The sequence below is a fragment of the Antedon mediterranea genome, chromosome 6 (assembly GCF_964355755.1).
Source record: "Antedon mediterranea chromosome 6, ecAntMedi1.1, whole genome shotgun sequence".
Classification (NCBI taxonomy): Eukaryota; Metazoa; Echinodermata; class Crinoidea; order Comatulida; family Antedonidae; genus Antedon; species Antedon mediterranea.
Window position 1 is genome coordinate 25,612,319 of NC_092675.1, and position 17,865 is coordinate 25,630,183.

Genomic DNA, 17,865 nt, shown 5'->3' on the forward strand with positions numbered 1-17,865 from the left:
CTCGATATTAAAACTTTACGATTGAATACTATGCTAAGAAATACTTCGCAACCCACCATCACACTATACAGCTGATATCTCTAGCGACAATAAGCAGCTTGCACTATCGCTTTTTCTGACAGCAAACTTCATCCCATATTGGATAATGTATGCGTATCTACTCGTCTGCCTATTTTTCTTTTACTCTTTTTTCAATGGTTTAAGCGTGGTTCCCACTAGACGTAATTGACGCAAGGTGCTGTATTGCATAATCACAAGTGGGAACCGACGACGCAATAGTACTGCAAACATCGCAGGTTTGAGTTCATGCAGGCGGGGGACAAACACAATGATTGAAAGGGCATTTTCTTACGGTGCGTGTCTACTCTTTCTCTTTTAATCTTGTTTCAATGTTTTACTATGGATTAATGAATGAATAATGAATATTCATTAATCCATGGGTTTACTAACTCAATTTCGTAATTAACCGGGACTTTCGGGTTATTACTAAAACACTAATTGTAATTGTTTTTTCTGATTATGTCAATCTACACTTTTTTTTACACAATATTTGTTATGGTATATATTGCTAGGAAACGTCTATACCTAAAACATCAACGGTAATCGTGCTTCTCTGGCGCTGGTCAATGTAACATGTATAGTTTCCAGCATCATGTACGGTAATAGATCGTAGAATCAAATTGTTAACACCATTTGCAATGTCATATTCCAAGTGAATGTCTCGCTGTGTTGATATTAGCTCATTATCAAACGTCAGCACTATAATATAATTAGATAATGCATTGAGTTTCTACTGATTAATCTCTAGCTACCTTAGAAACAAATTTAAATACAAATGTAATAACAAGAAAAGAAAAAATATTGAAATGAAAGTAGTAGATAATGAGAATTGAAGATAAAAAAGTATTATAATGATGTTTAACTCATTCTGATAGGATGTTGAGTAAAAGTTATAACGACGATAGGATGTGGAAATATTGTGACAAATACAATGGCGTTAAAACATAATAAGAATAAGGTAAAATTAAAACAAGTACACGTACATTCAACGTTGTTATGAAACCACGTTGCAGCAAAATTGCCAGAAGTTCCAGTAGGCATCGTGCAATATAAAATAGCACTTTCACCTGTTGGCACTGTGATTTTCATAGGAGGACAACTTGAGTCCTGGCAATCTTTGGAGAAAACTATAGTGAAATTAAAAATATGATATTAAAGATTAAGATAATTCTAATAGCAAAATAAGCTTAAAAAATGGGGCGGTACTCTTGTACAAAAAAGTAATAGTTATTGGCCTTTTTAATTTTCTGTGGAAAGCAGTACACTTTCAATTGTTTTACCTACAATTTTCAATGTATTTCTATCGTGCATTATATTTGATTATTTTCAATTTGATATTTTAAAATTTCAAAAACTAGATTTGATACTAAAATAAATTTAAAAACGACGATGATTTGTAAACCGACCTTTTAGAGTGGTCTCCAACGGTGTAGCTGAACTTGTATTTGACATTTCTGCACAAGAAAGGAATGTACACAATTACATTATAAATGGGCTACGTCACCATATTTCTGAATCATAGTAGGTAGAATGTAGAATTAATGAATGCAGAGAATACCAAACGTAGAAAAATGAAACAACTGTGAAAAAGGATATGCTCTTAAGGCAGTGTGGTCCCTTGGTACTTAAAAAATCGTTGGTGCACAATCTATCCCAGACTCCGTGTATTATTTATATGAAAACTAATTTACAGAGTTTGATACCTGTTGATGTTCTAATCGTGGATTCATAGAGCTCTAATCTGGAATTGATCTTCTCTTGTTTATACGCTTCTAATTGTTCGGTCAGCTCGAGACATCGTGTTTTTAGTGCTTTGTCATCTCCATCAGTGGCTACAGCTGCTTTAGAACATTTATCACTAACAGTGTAAGAATTTGAACCTTGAGTTAGTTCTGTCAGAGCAATAGCTTCTACTGCTAAAATATAAAAACAATAAACGACATTAAAGTACGGATACGGATTTAGAATCGGTTTTGATAAAAATGATTTCATGGTGACATATTATGTCTTAATCCGTGACGTATAACCGGTATCCCCTCAGATTTTAATTGACTTGAAATTGATCATCTATTTTCTAATTTATTGATACTAATTCAAATCAAGAAAATTGAGGTGTTTTTGTTCGCCAAATGTGTGTGTTCCTTAAGTTTGTTAAATTGAGTGAAGTTGAAATGTAACTCTGAAAAGCCTTGAACAACAAAATAATTTATATACATCATAAAAAAATGGGCTTAATTATGACTCTTTAATGTCTTTATGGCAGACCTAAACTTGTGTTTAATATTGTCGATCAGCACGTCAATACCGGCTCTGATTAGTTCCCGATCATTAACTCTGCTCCTCAAAGTCGAGCTAAGCGTCAACCAACAAGTAAATTGAGAATATAAAAAAATAAGCGTATCCGTGACGTAGTGATTGCAATGAGTATCCAACTGACTGAAACCGTCAAGTGTCAATCATTCATTTCTTCTTTCTATGTTGACATTGTTCACAATTATTAAGACCAAAACGAGAATATAATTAGTATTAGGACTACTTGAAATCTTGATGAAATTTGTTTGGTATTCGTTAATGGTGGCCATAGATTTTCAGACTTATTTTGACCACCATCCTCCTCATAACATTTATAAATGTATATAGATTTACTAAAATAATGTATTTAATGTGGGAAAACAGTATACCGTAATAAACAATCAATAAACAAACAAAGAAAGAATAGTTATGTTAAGAAGCAGCAAAATGAAAATAGTTCATTCATTCTTAATGTTTTCTACGGTTTGTTTCCATTTTTGTTTGTTTCGGGCAAGATGGTGGAAATAAATCAACGTTAGGCTACATCATGTATATTAATTTATACACCTATATCTTGTTAATTATTTCTTAATCAATCATCGATTGCCTCTCTCATATAATAATTTAGCTAATAATAATCCTTCTATTGATATTTTCTATTTAAGTCTTAGTGCCTTTAAAACCTGTTTAAAACATTCACTACATTTTTAACCATCAGTTGTCACTTGCTAGTTCCCCTTACTTTTTTAATACCGAGCGTTCATTTACCCTTACAAGTTTTTTAATTGTTTTTTCCATGTAACCATTTTTTGTCTTTCTGCCTGTTGTTTTCATCTTGTTGTTTTTTCTGTGTGTTTTGTTTCTGTTATTGGCCAATTGGTTGTTGGTAGTGTATGTGATATAAAATATATAAAATAAATATTAATATATGGAGGGAAAAGGGCTATCACAGCTCATATACATAATACACTATTGAAAGAAGAGTTAGTGGTAAGTGGTAAAGTACTGTTATACAAGTTGTTTGTTTTTTTAATTTAAACATTAAAATCATATACAAGAAGAAACGACATATCTGCTTGGTCCTTAGCCTATTCAGAAAAAATGCTATCGCCTTCAACCCCAGTTGTATCTTTTACGATATTGATAACTATGGAGGAATTACAAACTAATAACCAAGCATAACATAGCTTAACATTAGGGCATATACATTTTTTCTTGTTGTTGCTGCGAGACCATTAAAAAGGCTATATCATCTGAATTATGTTATTCTGCCTAAAATATGGTTTAATAAAAATAAACATGTTTTTTATACGGTTTACCATATTCGATATACCGGATCTTTCGATTGGGATCCTGCCTTCTTCTTTATTATTTCAAAGTTGTAATTATTCATATTGTTGTCTCTTTTTATTCCACCATTATAAATTATCTAAATCAAGTTATTGTACATACACAGGGAGTAAATGAATGTTATGTTGATTGATTGGCTGGTTGATTGATTGATTGATCCCTACTAGAATCATGGAGCTATAGGCCTAGCTCCATGCTCGAATCTTCCGAATTTTAGAGAATGTTCTGTGGTGGTCCAGACCCGACACAACATGCGTTCTATGAATCGTCGCAAATCGAAATCTCTCTTTTATATAAAAGAGCAAAATACATCTTTATACCTTGTGGAAAATTATACAAACATTAATTTGGTAAAGTTTAATCATTTCATCAGCATTTTTGTTATCAGTTAACAGGAAATAAATTAACTAGGTGGTTTTCACTAATATGATTTGTACTTTCTGAGATTAAAAGTAATTTTTAGAAATATGACATCAAAATATTGATCGTAATTGATATGTACATAATTATGATACTGATTTATTCTGCTTTTTATTCATCAACAATAGTAGGCCTATAATCATAAAAGCTGGAAATTGGTACGGTTCATTGTCATGAAGACAACGTACATCAAATCATAATTTAGTTTTTAATTTAATCCTAGACTGATGTCATATTTGTATTATTTTAGCTACAAACACGGAGAAATAAGTTTCTTCATGACTACGAACAGCCGAATTACAAATAGTTGTTAGAAAATGTGAGTAGACAAAAGCACAGAAATACTCTATCATTGTTCAACATGAATGTGTGTATTAAGATTACGTTAGAAGTAATTATGGGTGACCGTCTTAATTTTTAATTAATTTTCAATAACTAATTGCGAAAGAATCACTGTTTTCACAACTATATTTCTAAAAATTTAATAAACTACAAACTTTAAGAGCGTTTAACAATTAAACATTGATGACCGTTTATCGATGCATGTAGAGCGACCATCATTATATGGCGCTTGTAAATCTGTGCAGGTCCCCTGCGTGACAGAAGTTTCAGAGTTGGATGCACATGAGTCAAGACATCATGTGATTAGCTATACTAATTATGCATAACGAATAAGTGATTTCATATGTCGGGGTTTTGTCCTGGCCTTCGGTAATTTTACGATTAATGTTGTCTGTAATTCCCAAGCAAGGAGAATAAATAAACCTGCTATTTCTTCATGCACTAAATAAAATAAAAATATTAAGGATTTCGTTTAGGCATGGATTATTTTTCATCAGCAAATCACTTTCGATCATCCTGAAAATTGTGAGGATGGGAAAAAGATGTACGTGTGCAGTGGAGTATCTGGGATTTGTAGGAGGGCTGTGGAGGGATGTAGGCCTATTGATGTGTGTATATATATATATATAAATCCAAAGGCAAATTACTGAAAAAATAACAATGCTGTGGGTATCAGTGGATTTGGGTATAGACCATTATATCACGTTAAAATCAGAGGCAAACTTATTGTTAGTTATTATGAAGCAGACATATTCATGAAATGTATACATGGTATCGTAAAAATTAAAGTGATTATTTTTCATACATTATTCATTAACAATTTGCAGTTAATTTGTTAGGTCTACCTTAGGTGAAGTTACTCCAACAGATAATGGAACTGCCAAAAATAGTTATGTGTTTTACTTTAACTGCACTTTTGCATAAAATAATAAGAAACATAAAAAATCTCTAGTTATTAATTTTGTATCATATGCACAATAAAAGAATATGATGATGACACAAAATGAAGCCGACATGGTGGAAAGCAGCAATATTGTCGGCGAATAAATAACAATTTGCTTTCTAGGAAATATTACAAAGAACTCTAATAATTACCTTTTACCTTGAACAGACCGCTTGGGCAGTAATGTTAAAGATTCAATTTCTTTGCAATAAACTAGTTTGGTTAGTAAATTAAATTGATAACGTAGGCGGTCAAACAAGCACCATAAGGCCATTTTATATCAAGGTAAAGTCTTTGAATTAATTTACTCTGTAATCAAAATAAATGCTTATTTATGGATGGATACAACTTATTAATGTTTAAAAAAGGGTAATCGACAGTGCGTTCAGATAATTTAGACATAGTTAAAAATAATTGTTTTAAATAAGACCTTTTTAATATTGTAATTATTACTTTCATTTTGTGAAGTCAGTATGTCGTCGCTTATATAAAGAGCGACTTTTCACCTAACCATCATTTTTGTGTGATATTAATATAGCTGTTATTATTATTATTGTCATTATATCAAAATAGTACGGTAGTAGGCTATGTTGTGTTTAGTTGTTTTTGGCAGACAGTTTTTTTTTCAATTGAGTCATGGGGCCTTAAAGGTAAATGTTAAACAAAATAAACAAACATTTGTTATTAGAAATTGTATTCAAAATATTTTGTTATAAATTGTAAATATTTTCTTCCACAATAGTGCATTTTAAATTTACATAAATATTCCAAATCGATATGTAGAACGCTGTAGCAATTAGAAAGAAACCGGACAAAAGATCAAATTCTTCTGATGCGATCAAAGATTTTTTTAAATCTTAAAACTGAAAAGTGTCATTAAAGATGTATTGTCCCCCAAAAACATGAACAAATTAAGGTTAATAAAAATTGTTTGTAGTTTCAATAAATTTAATCACTTCCGTAGGAAAAAACGGAAACAAAAATTAAAGTTTTCACTTATAAAATGACAAAATAAATGATTAAATTCAACCAAAAACCCATTGGCTGACAGCCAATTTGACTATTTTTTTAGGAAAATGCATTTTTTGCGATCAAATTTTTGGTCAAAGTGGATAACTATGGGTGAGATTAAAATGACATATTCAACAACAAAAATAATAAGAATTAATTTTTCAGGGGGACAATACATCTTTAATCTAATTGTTAATTACAATAAATCTTATGAAAAAGTACGGTAACCGTCTACGTACTCTAAAAGACGGATACTCAGCTTAAGTCGTATAAATAAATTAAATAGGCCTAAACAAACAAACAATGTACCGGGATTTTGTGTGTATTATTTTTCGGGAAATCGCTTGATAACAATTCAAAAACATTGCAAACTATTTAGATCTATCAATAACATGACTTAAACTTCAGTATCAAAGTGTATTTAAACAATCAAAATATCGTGCGTGCAAACTAAATGGATCTTTTTTTGCAAATGCGATATTGTCAACTAACTGCTGTACAGTTAGACAGTTGAAAGATAAATATAAAAAGACAAACACCGATTGATACAAATTTACTTCATAAACTAAAATTATATCCTAACTAATATTAGCTGTCTTTATATATATTTTTTATTTAGTACTTAGGCCTACTTAATATAGTACTTACCGATGCTGGTCAATAGGACTGTTAACTTAAGTCGACAGTAACTCGTCATCTTATTCATCTTGTCAACTACAGTCTTTCAATTATTATGATCTGATTATAAGCTCTGGTCAGTGATAATTAATAAGCGTACGTACTTCTATTCATCCAATAAAAATCTTTAACACATGACGAGAATGTGATGTTGGCACGCGGGAAAAAGAGCAGACTATGATTCAAAATGCAAACCGCAGGCGATCACTGATCACTGGGTTATTACACGAATCTTATTATAATGTAACAAGCATTATGAAAAACAGTATAAATGGTCTATGGTGTACTTCGTTTATCTACTCTCTATATGAGTAGTGATCATGTCTGCTATTCAAGGTTTTGTCAATTTTATACAAAGTAACTGACGATAGCATTAGTTAATGAGCTACATCGGGAAATTTAATCAACTTTGATACCAGATCGAGTAAATTAATATCATCATATTGCAATTTGCATTTTAATTTTCTCGAAATTAAAGAAAATACGGTAGGCATATACCCTTATTTTCTCTTTTGAGTTGGGAGAAAAATCCATCAGGTTATTAAGAGGATACAATCGTTTTGACAGCGTGTGTGTGTGTATTAATTTGTTGGTAATGGTAGTAAGTTGATTTGTTTAATGGACCACGTGTCTTCAAGTTCATTTTCAAAATAATTGAATCTTCCTTAAAACGTAACTGAGTGACAGGTAATTGTCAGTGCATATAGTGCATGCTGCGAATTATGTCATATTGGTTCGTCATTAACACATTTTCGTTGTATATGTTTACTATGATAAAGTGGATCCAGGATTATGAAATATCCTAAACCTATTGGTTGCATTATCTTTTGCGTCATATATTATATATCACCAGGAATGCGCGAATTATAGACACATGGCATAAGCGCAACGCAAGCAAGTTGACCAATGAAAAGAGAGTTCGAATAACCCATGTCTTGTGATTGGTTGCGCTTACGTCCTTGTATTGCGTACTAGTGGAAACCAAGCTTACACGTTATGTTATTGATTAATTTTAATAAAAACTTTTAAAAATTACAATACCAAAATATGTCACAACACAGAAATAATTTTGTTGAAAACATGAGATTTATTTTTCAATTAAAAGTACATGTCACAAAGTACGGTACTGCTGCCTAAAACATTTTACATAATGCATGATATTTTAAATACACTTATTCAAAATATTAATTAAAAACATTGTTACAGTTGTATGCCCCACAGCATCTTTATTCATTTCAGTTTGACCTTTTCTAAGGTGACTTGTCTCAAATAAATGAATTAAAAAACTGTCAAGCATAGCTATTCTGTAGTAATATGTCTACCGCCACCTATAAAGAGCATCTACACTTAAATTGGTCAGCATGGTCAGCATTATTATAGCATAGTTACGTAATAAAGTTTTCTAAATATTTTGGCACAATTTTTATATCTTATACAAGTCAATAAGCACCTCTTGTTGTATAAAACAATCTAGTCTAAAAATTGATGTTTACTCTTTCTCCAAGAACTTATAAATCGCAAACGTTTTTTCCTGGTTACCATACTTTACATTGTGATAGACTGTCCATAATCACTTTCATCATTTCAGGTGAATCCTCTTTTAATGCCAAAGTCAATAACACAGGCTTACTGTTCCCAAGTTGATGTAATTTCAAAGCTATATTTCGACCAAAAACATGAGTGACAGGCTGTAAAATAAAGTTAATTTTAAATATTATGAAGTAACATAACATTTTATGAAATTTAAAGTTACATTGGAATTCGCAATAAACATTTAACAATTACCTCATCTTTACCAATAAGCACTTTGGTTTCAAACAATGATTGCTCCAATCCAGAAGTCTCAGCTTCATTAAATATGTACATCTAAAAGTAATATAAATCCAAAAGCAAATTACTAAAAATAATGACAATGCTGTGGGTATCAGTGGCTGGAGCTCAATGGAGATACAAAATAAGTAAAACAGCCAGAAAAATAAGCAGAGCTTTCAGGAAACACCAGCCCTTCATCAGTGAAGAATCACTTTACTAAAAGTAATATAACATATATTATATAAAGCAATTTATTCATTCAATAATTATAATTAAATTATATAAAGTAAATGCTTCTCAGATAAAGATACAGTACCTAAAAGTAATCACAATCATTATTGTAAAATAAGTCTTACCACTGTGCCTAACTTTTGGAACTGAGTCACAACCAGCATCAGTTTGTCAGTAAATGAAGTACAAACTATATCTGTATGTATTCCATTGATCTCTACAGCACTCTGTTAAAACAATTGATTAGGTCCCAATTCAAAATCTATATTTTCTTTTATTTCTTTGTTTTGATTCCGCACATCATTTAGTTATCGATAATAGAGTAATTACTGGGTCGAAACGACCTGGCCTGAATTTGAATAACAACCAACTGCCGCCTGCTAACGTCTAAACAAATAAAGAATCTATCTAGGTAGGCTAGGCCTAGCCATAGAGTGTCTATATTTCACCACATTTTGTAAATGTAGGTAATGTAACTTTAAGTAATATTGTAAATACATTTATATCGTTTAAACTAGCTTTAAACGGATTAATACCTTCTTTGATTGTGGAACAATTTCCACGCTACCTGCAGCCATACTACTTCTGCTCTAAGAAACAATAATAAACAAGTAAGATTAGTTATACATTTTTAAATGTTTTTCCAGATTATATGATAACAAAATAACTATAATAATTTTTTTTATAGTTGATGAATATTGTTTTATACAAATAAAATGATTTTTCTCTTGAGTTTGTAATACATTTATATCTTATTAAAATACTTTTTTATGATTAGGCATAGGTCAGAGAATTATGTTGACCTGTAAAATGTAAACAGAAATGAGGTTCTGCAAAGTTCTTGATACATTTTTTATTATTTTATTAATTAATTCAGCTTATTGTGATAGTGAAAATAAGTATTCTGATTCTAAAAAACCTTCTGATGCTTGCAACGGGAAAGAAAACGATCAAAATGATTACTGTAGCAAATTAGAAGCTAAAAAATTGACACGGCTAGATGGAGTTGAGGTACGTATAGTACCTATTATATAGGGAGGCTAGCCTAGGCTACAAAACCTTTAAAAAAAAAATATAGCATTTAATAGATAGGCCGTGCCGGCTCCATGGTTACGTGTGGGGAGAGTAATTTTTGCTAGATAATGATAATATAAAGGCCTAGGCCTAGTAGATTCTAGAATAATGATTAATTATAATTGCTGGCTCTTGTTTGAGTAGGCCTATAGAAAAATAAATTATATTATATTTTAATAATAATATTATTTTTTCAATACAAAAATATAAATAATGTAATTATATTATAATAAGCATGTGTTTGTGACTAATTAGTGTCTATATTCACACAAAAGAATTAAAATCTCGTTATTTAATTTTATTTAAAACAAGTATGTGTAAAATAAAGTATTTCAGTTTTAGGGTTCAGTATAGATAAAATATTTCCTGTTTTCGTTGTTTTTTTAAGGTTGGATTCTCTCGTGAAGTGAAGGTAGAAGGAGACAAAATTTTACACCTGTCGACGTTGAATATGAAACCATTACTTTTTGGTAAATAGTAATGCATAATGAACTGGTCATCAAAACTTATAAATGCAGTATTAAGGGCACACATTGGGACTCAACAAAGTGTCGACCCTTTAATAGTGTCCCTAGGCCTGAATTAACAAAGTGTCGACCATTTAATAGTGTCCCCTGAATTAACAAATCGTCCCTTATAGTGACCCCTAATAAGGTTTGACCTTTTCCCTTGTTCGTAAAGTGTCCCATTAATGAATAGGAATAACAATCTTGGTATAGTAACTTTAAAACCATTTCCCCCCATATGTCTTACATATGTATATGTTTTAATTCCAGAAATAAAAGATTTCTTGACCAAAAAAGAATGTAGTCATATTATATCTCTTGCCACCAAAGTTGGAATTAAAAGCAGTGTGACGCATCAGGAGACCAATGTTGATGGTATAAGAATTATGGATAATAATGGTGACAAGATGCTGGATATTACAGAGGTAATTTTATTCCCCCTCTTAAGTTCTGTCTACACTATCAAACAAGACAAGAAAAGTATGATGTGCTCAAATATGGTAGTATTGCTCAAATATGATAGTGATATGACATCATCATGTCTATTGGGCACATCATATTTTTTGTCACATAAAGTTTGATAGTGTAGACAGAGCTTAACAGGTCTTTCACACATGTTCCGGCACGGTTCCCGTCAGGTGTAAAGACCCTTTTAATAATGAAACTTCCAGTTGATTATTTAGAGCATACCTGCCAATATTTTTACCAATGTAAAATTGATAGGTTATCTATGTCAACGCTTGTATTTCACCTGCATGTACAAAGCAAGTAATGAGAAGAAGATAAATATAATATATTTTTATATTGATTTATAATTTTTTTTTTTTTAGCCTACCATAAAAATAATGTACTCTTTTTATTTTTTAGATGAAAATAACAATTGAAGATAATTATGATATTTATCTTGATGATGCTGATATTAGAACACTGTAAGTTGATTTACATCCTTTAAAGTCCATCTAGGCCAAGAAGAAGCCTACAAAATGCTTTTGTAACTATCCTTCATTAATCATTTAGTTGTCTTTGGTACAGTAGTTTTTCACATTTCTCAGCAGTCTTGATTTTTTTTTAACACATCAAATTGTGAGTAACTTGCCAAATTAATTGATGGATAAAGTATTACCATGCTTATTTGAGACTTAGGCAGGGAAAAATTTCATTTGAAAATTTTGTTTAGCAAAATTGCTAATCAAACTGATTTTTTAGACAAGAAACATAGTTTTGTATTGTATTTTTTGCTACACAATTGTAGAAATGTGTAGCAAAAAGGTTGTTTTGTATAGCTTTTTGCTATGCTACACTGGTGAAATTATTCCCTGTTAGGGAGGTGACCACTGGACCTAGCTTACCTTGGAATTAGAAGTTATATAGTCATTGAAATTCATATTTTTTCACAGTTATGCTGATTTAGAAATTGACCCAAATAAAGATGGTAAGTAAATCTTAATTGGTTTGTAACATTCATTTATTTAATTAATCTGTACTACAATAAAATGTTGTATATTTGCACAATATTAGAATATAAACTGTACCCAATGAAATACATATCTGTAAGTGTAAGATTGAACACATTTACAAAAGGTGTGAAAGGTATTTCGTTGTTGTTGATTTATATAACCTAATGCCAGGCTTTCACTAAAACCCACTTAAATCTGTGAAAAACCATTTTACCTTTAAATCAATAAAAATAAATTATAATTTACTAAAATGGTGTAATTTCAAATTGTTTAATTTTAGAGGAATTAGTCTATAGTATGAATATTTATTTTAACTAAATTCGCATGAGCAATAAAATTCTACTTGATTACTTTTGATTATCTTATAAATACATAATTGTCGTGTTGATTATATTATATTGTGATATGCTTGTTTGTTATTATCTTTAAAGACATTGTTACCAAAGATGAGATGTTGAAACTTTCTCCCAAGGACTTGAGGGCATACCTGAACAATCTTGTCACGACTTCACCAATTAAGAAATCTCGCTTCAGTGAACAAGCTTGGATTTTCCCAAATGAACACAAAGATAAGCTGTTGGATACCATTACAGACAGGTGAGGAAATGTACTGTAGTTTTTCACAACTTTCCTTTTTTTACTAATTCAGATAAAATGGTAGAAGTAAATAATATGAATCCCATATAAATAAATTACCTCCCTCTGAACCATGTTACGGCCTATCTGAGGTTTACTGTATGTCAGCTCTTTGAGTGATTTTTTTCTTTTTTGAATATGAGAGACATAGTTATTTACCAATAACTACTTATATTATTAAAGGTTAAAGAATATTCTTGAACTGCCTCCTGTTTTAATTGACAAATACAATGCCATCCAAGTTGTCCACTATGGCAGACATGGTCACTATAACGCTCACCAAGATTCTGGATCCACTGACCAACCTTGCTGCCATCTTCACAGCAACAAGAAATGCAGCATCTGTCGATACTTAACGTTCATGCTTTATTTGAATGACGTTGAGGAGGGCGGTGAGACTGCATTCCCCATCGCTAACAACGAGACATTTAATATTCATGTAAGTGTATCAGTTGTAATGAATTTGCTTCTCAACACCATATTGTCAATATGGTCTGTTCAAGATCATTCATTCATTTGTAAATCTTCTAATAGTAACCCACACTCTAATAGTAACCTCCTTCTAATAGTAACCCCCCCCCCTTCTAATAGTAACCTCCTTCTAATAGTAACCCCCCCCCTTCTAATAGTAACCCCCTTCTAATTGTAACCCCCCCCCCTTCTAATTGTAACCCACACTTTAATAGTAACCCCTTCTAATAGTAACCCCCACGCCTTCTAATAGTAACCCACACTCTAATAGTAACCCACACTCTAATAGTACCCCCCACCCTTCTAATAGTAACCCACACTCTAATAGTAACCCCCCCCCCCCCACTTCTAATAGTAACCCACACTCTAATAAGTGTGGGTTACTAATAGAAGGGAGATTACTATTAGAGTGAGGGTTACTATTAGAAGATTTACGGTGACATATTATAGCTCTCCTTCTATCTCTCTTCTCCAACCAACTTCTCCTGGTGGAACTGTGTATTTTAGCATTTTTCATGTTGTATCATTGAACATTGATTTTGTTAATATTATTTGCTATCATATTGTAGACTTTCCGCCAAAGCGGCAACACCCATCTAAACAGCCGATGCAACCAGGCTAACCTAAGAGTGAAACCAGAGCTAGGAAAAGCTGTTATCTGGTACAATCACTTAGTTGATGAAGAGACTGGATGGCTAGGGGATTTGGATGATTACACATGGCACGGAGGATGTCCAGTTACGAAGGGAACAAAATGGATCATGAATCGTTGGATTAATGTGAGTCCGGATAGAGAAATCGATCTCAGGATATAATACATTTTGATTTTCTCACAATAGGTTCATTGATCATGATTCCACTGATCATGATCAAGGCGTGTTATGTGATATAATAACATGATTATCTTAACTACTTTAGCATGATCAAGTGGAGCATGATAGAGAAACATGATTAACCTTGTTTAACATGCTGAAATCAATAAATAAGATAATAAATCAGCTATGATTTAGTACGTCATTCTACACAACCGTATTGGTCAATTTTACATGCCTCATTAGCATAAGTAGTTCATGATCTACTTTCTATTTTTATCATGCTTAACTTATCATGATGATAATTAAGTCAAGGTATTTTAAATGAACATAACCATTGTCCCACCCTAGACTGTATTACTTCTGGACAGTTTTTCTAATCTGATTACTTTAAATAACAGATAATCTTCTATGAAATCCCCTATCTTCTTTCAGTTGGTACTGTAAGTTTAAAAGCTACTTGGCTCTTTAATTTAAATCAGAACGAGATTTTAAATTTTAAAAACCAGAAGAATAATGTTACAAATAGTAGATATGTATGTCACTGTATTTTTAAAAGTAAAGTAAAAGTACTTAAAAAATATGCAAATAATTATTTTGTGCAATAAACTGTTTTCGCGGCGAATTCTGGTTATTATCAATTAGATTAAGATTTGTGACTAGTGCCTTATATAATGTTCTATGTAATTAATAAATAATTTTCACCACCGAAGACATATGAAATTATATTTTTTTTTAAAGTATGGAATACTTAGGCCTACTTGACATACATATGCGGTCATGATGATAATTCGTTTTATGTATTTTTATAATCATTGTTATTGTTGTAAAATAGATTATATTATTACTTTCCAAGTATTGATAATAGGCCTACAAATATTTTACAGTACCTGCTTTATATGCATTATTAATTTTATTTTGTTAACAATTTTTACATTTTTCCTTAGGCCTAATTTTATTTTAAACAAATACAAATTGATTTTTGGTAGGAAGATCGATGTACTATAATTATTGTTATTAAGATTATGCTGTATATTTTTAAATGGGCCGATATTATAATAATAATAATAATATTTATTTGGTCATCAATGAAAAAAAATAAAATATTGCTTAAAAGAAGAAGAAATATAATCAATTATTAAAATTAAAATCTCGAGTTAGAATATGGGCCGAAATATTAAATAGCACGCCCTCTGTCGCTTTCTGAATTTTGCTACAAGTATTCATTTTTATTATTGTTTTTCTTGTTTTGAATGAAAGTAAAAGGATGTTAACCATCTTTCTAAAATTCACATAGACATTTTGTTTAGATAGTTTTATAATATGGCATAGAAGAGAGAAGGGCGGCCCAGTTAATGCACTTTATTATTTGTCACAATGTTTTATTGTCATTTAAATGATTCAGGGAAACTTCTTGGAGCATTTAATTATGAAAAGATTGACTTGTGATTGACTTCAGTTTATAAAATCACCACACCATGTCATGCATGGTCGCCATAACTGAAATACATCAGCAATACAATTATACTCGATGAATAGACGGGCATTCCAATGCATCTGTTGGTTGTTTAATCTACGACAGAAAAATCCCCACTGAATGCACTTGAACAAAAGAATGAAATACTTGAAACTTCAATGCCTTTTGAAATCGTACTTTAAGTAAATCTTTGAACAAACAACATGCTAAACTCACTGAAATTGATGTTGTCTTAACCGAAACCATTATCACAACTGTAATGTGCTTTATACAAATATAACTATGTACCGATAGCGTGGGTACGAAAAGTAATTATTTATATTAGGCCTAGTATGTGTGTGTATTCAAACTTTAGGTTGTAATAATAACTCGTGGGTAAAACCGTGTGCAGAGTAACAAAACATAATTGGTTATGCTTGAAAATCGTCTCGCTTGACTAGTAGACCGATACATCCGTTAACTTTGATCGAATGAAACAACAAGGAGTACTTTCAATCATTGCCAACCGACTGGAGCGTATCCCCCATAGGAAACTAAAGACACCGTTACAAAAAATGCGTTTAAATGGAATGATGTTTACACATCTATACATGTTTCTTTTTCGTGTACAGTACTTAATTTTTCGTACAGTAGCATACAACACAGATAGCAGCCTGCTATAAAACGCAATGTCTTTGTCTGCTATTATATTTCATAATTAAAAATTACGATAAAAACGAACGGACTCCCGTGAAGTGCGTCTGCTGTGGTCCGAATTGATTTCTATTGTCAAAAAATATTAGTAATTACTTAGTGACAGATATGAATATTAATAAGTCAACATGGTGTTGTGAACACTGTATCACGTGCACTCTGGCATTGAACCTGTCTCATAAACATACGGAAGATGAACTCTTATTGATTTATTTTAATATTAATTCTATCAAGAATATTATCAGGCATTATTATTATAATTGATGAGGCACCGGTGGATGATGCGTCATCCGAAAACTGCAAATGCAAGAAGCGGACAGTTTAGGCCTAAAAAATAGTTTGTTATGGTATACTCTGGTTGATATATCGGGCCCTGAAACAGAGTTAGGCCTACTTAGCTTATGAAAGCAAAATTGTATTTAAATATGTTTCTCAGGCGGTTCCGTAATCTCTTTTTTCGTAACAAAACAAAAATGGATTGAAATGCAAAAATGTTACGGATGCGGATTTATCTTGAAATTGTTTTACTGTACTTGCAATTTCTTATCTAGTAAGACTATATTCACGATATACATTTTACTTTTATTAGAATACTTATACAAAATAATAATCCAATGATTCAAGGAAACGTGGCGAAAGACATGTAACCGTACTAGGCCTACTATAAAGATGGCAAGAGTTATAGGCGCGGCTCACCTATGTACAATTAATACTGTACAAATATAAAAATGCTATGGAGAAATGCAATGGAATAATATCTGTATTAATAATACAGATATTATTACTGTATACCATCGTAAACACTATTTCCAAAACGGTAAAAGGATGGAAATGGATAGATATTGGATTTTATGTTACGATCGATTCTAATTTAATTAGTAACTCATAATACGTTTGCAGTAATCCGAAAGCGGAATATAATAAAACACAACACTAACCCTAGTCAAGTACATTTACAAAACGATCAATGAATAATACAATAATAATGGGTGTGACCACTCCTTAAAATAACACATTGTATATAGTTCACACTTTTGGTAACTGCTAAATAGCTGATGTATGGAATGTAACAATACAGTAGCTAGAATTCGTCATACCTACTTACTTAAGCCTTGTTACACCTAGCAATGCATAGGCCTTCAACTACACGTCTCCATCTTACACGGTTCTGGGAAATTCCTTCCTCCACTGTCCTGAGTTGTAGCCTGCATCCTTTCACCTCCTTTTCCAGTTCTCTACTCCATGTGTTCATTGGGTGTCCTCTATTTCGTTTTCCTCAAAATTTCAAATTCAAAGAATTCGTCATAATGAACTTAATTTAGCATTTTTTAATCTGGAAGAATAATAATTTTGCTTTACAAAAATCGAAGCTTTTTCAATAAAATAATTGTTTGCGAATATGAAATTGGTTCAGCGCACTTTTTTTGTCAGCTCTATTTACATTTATGTCATCTTTTATCGTTTACGGTACTTTATAATGAAATTGCGGCTTAATGCATTCAATAATCCCAGAAGTTATTAATATTCTTCGATGCGATTTATTATAACATAGAGGAAAACAGTTAAGCTTATTTTTCTTCATGAATAAAAAGACCTGGTA

General features: G+C 31.4%; 1 protein-coding gene across 1 annotated transcript; it reads left to right on the forward strand.

Moving 5' to 3' along the window:
- Nucleotides 1–9,951: 9,951 nt before the first annotated feature.
- On the forward strand, nt 9,952–15,384 carry LOC140051076 (transmembrane prolyl 4-hydroxylase-like). Its single transcript, XM_072096165.1, has 8 exons — nt 9,952–10,150; nt 10,602–10,683; nt 10,990–11,144; nt 11,587–11,648; nt 12,117–12,151; nt 12,608–12,773; nt 12,996–13,251; nt 13,853–15,384. The coding sequence occupies exons 1-8, from the start codon at nt 9,962–9,964 to the stop codon at nt 14,096–14,098; spliced, it is 1,191 nt and encodes a 396-aa protein (XP_071952266.1). The 5' UTR covers nt 9,952–9,961; the 3' UTR covers nt 14,099–15,384.
- The last annotated feature ends 2,481 nt before the right edge of the window (nt 15,385–17,865 follow it).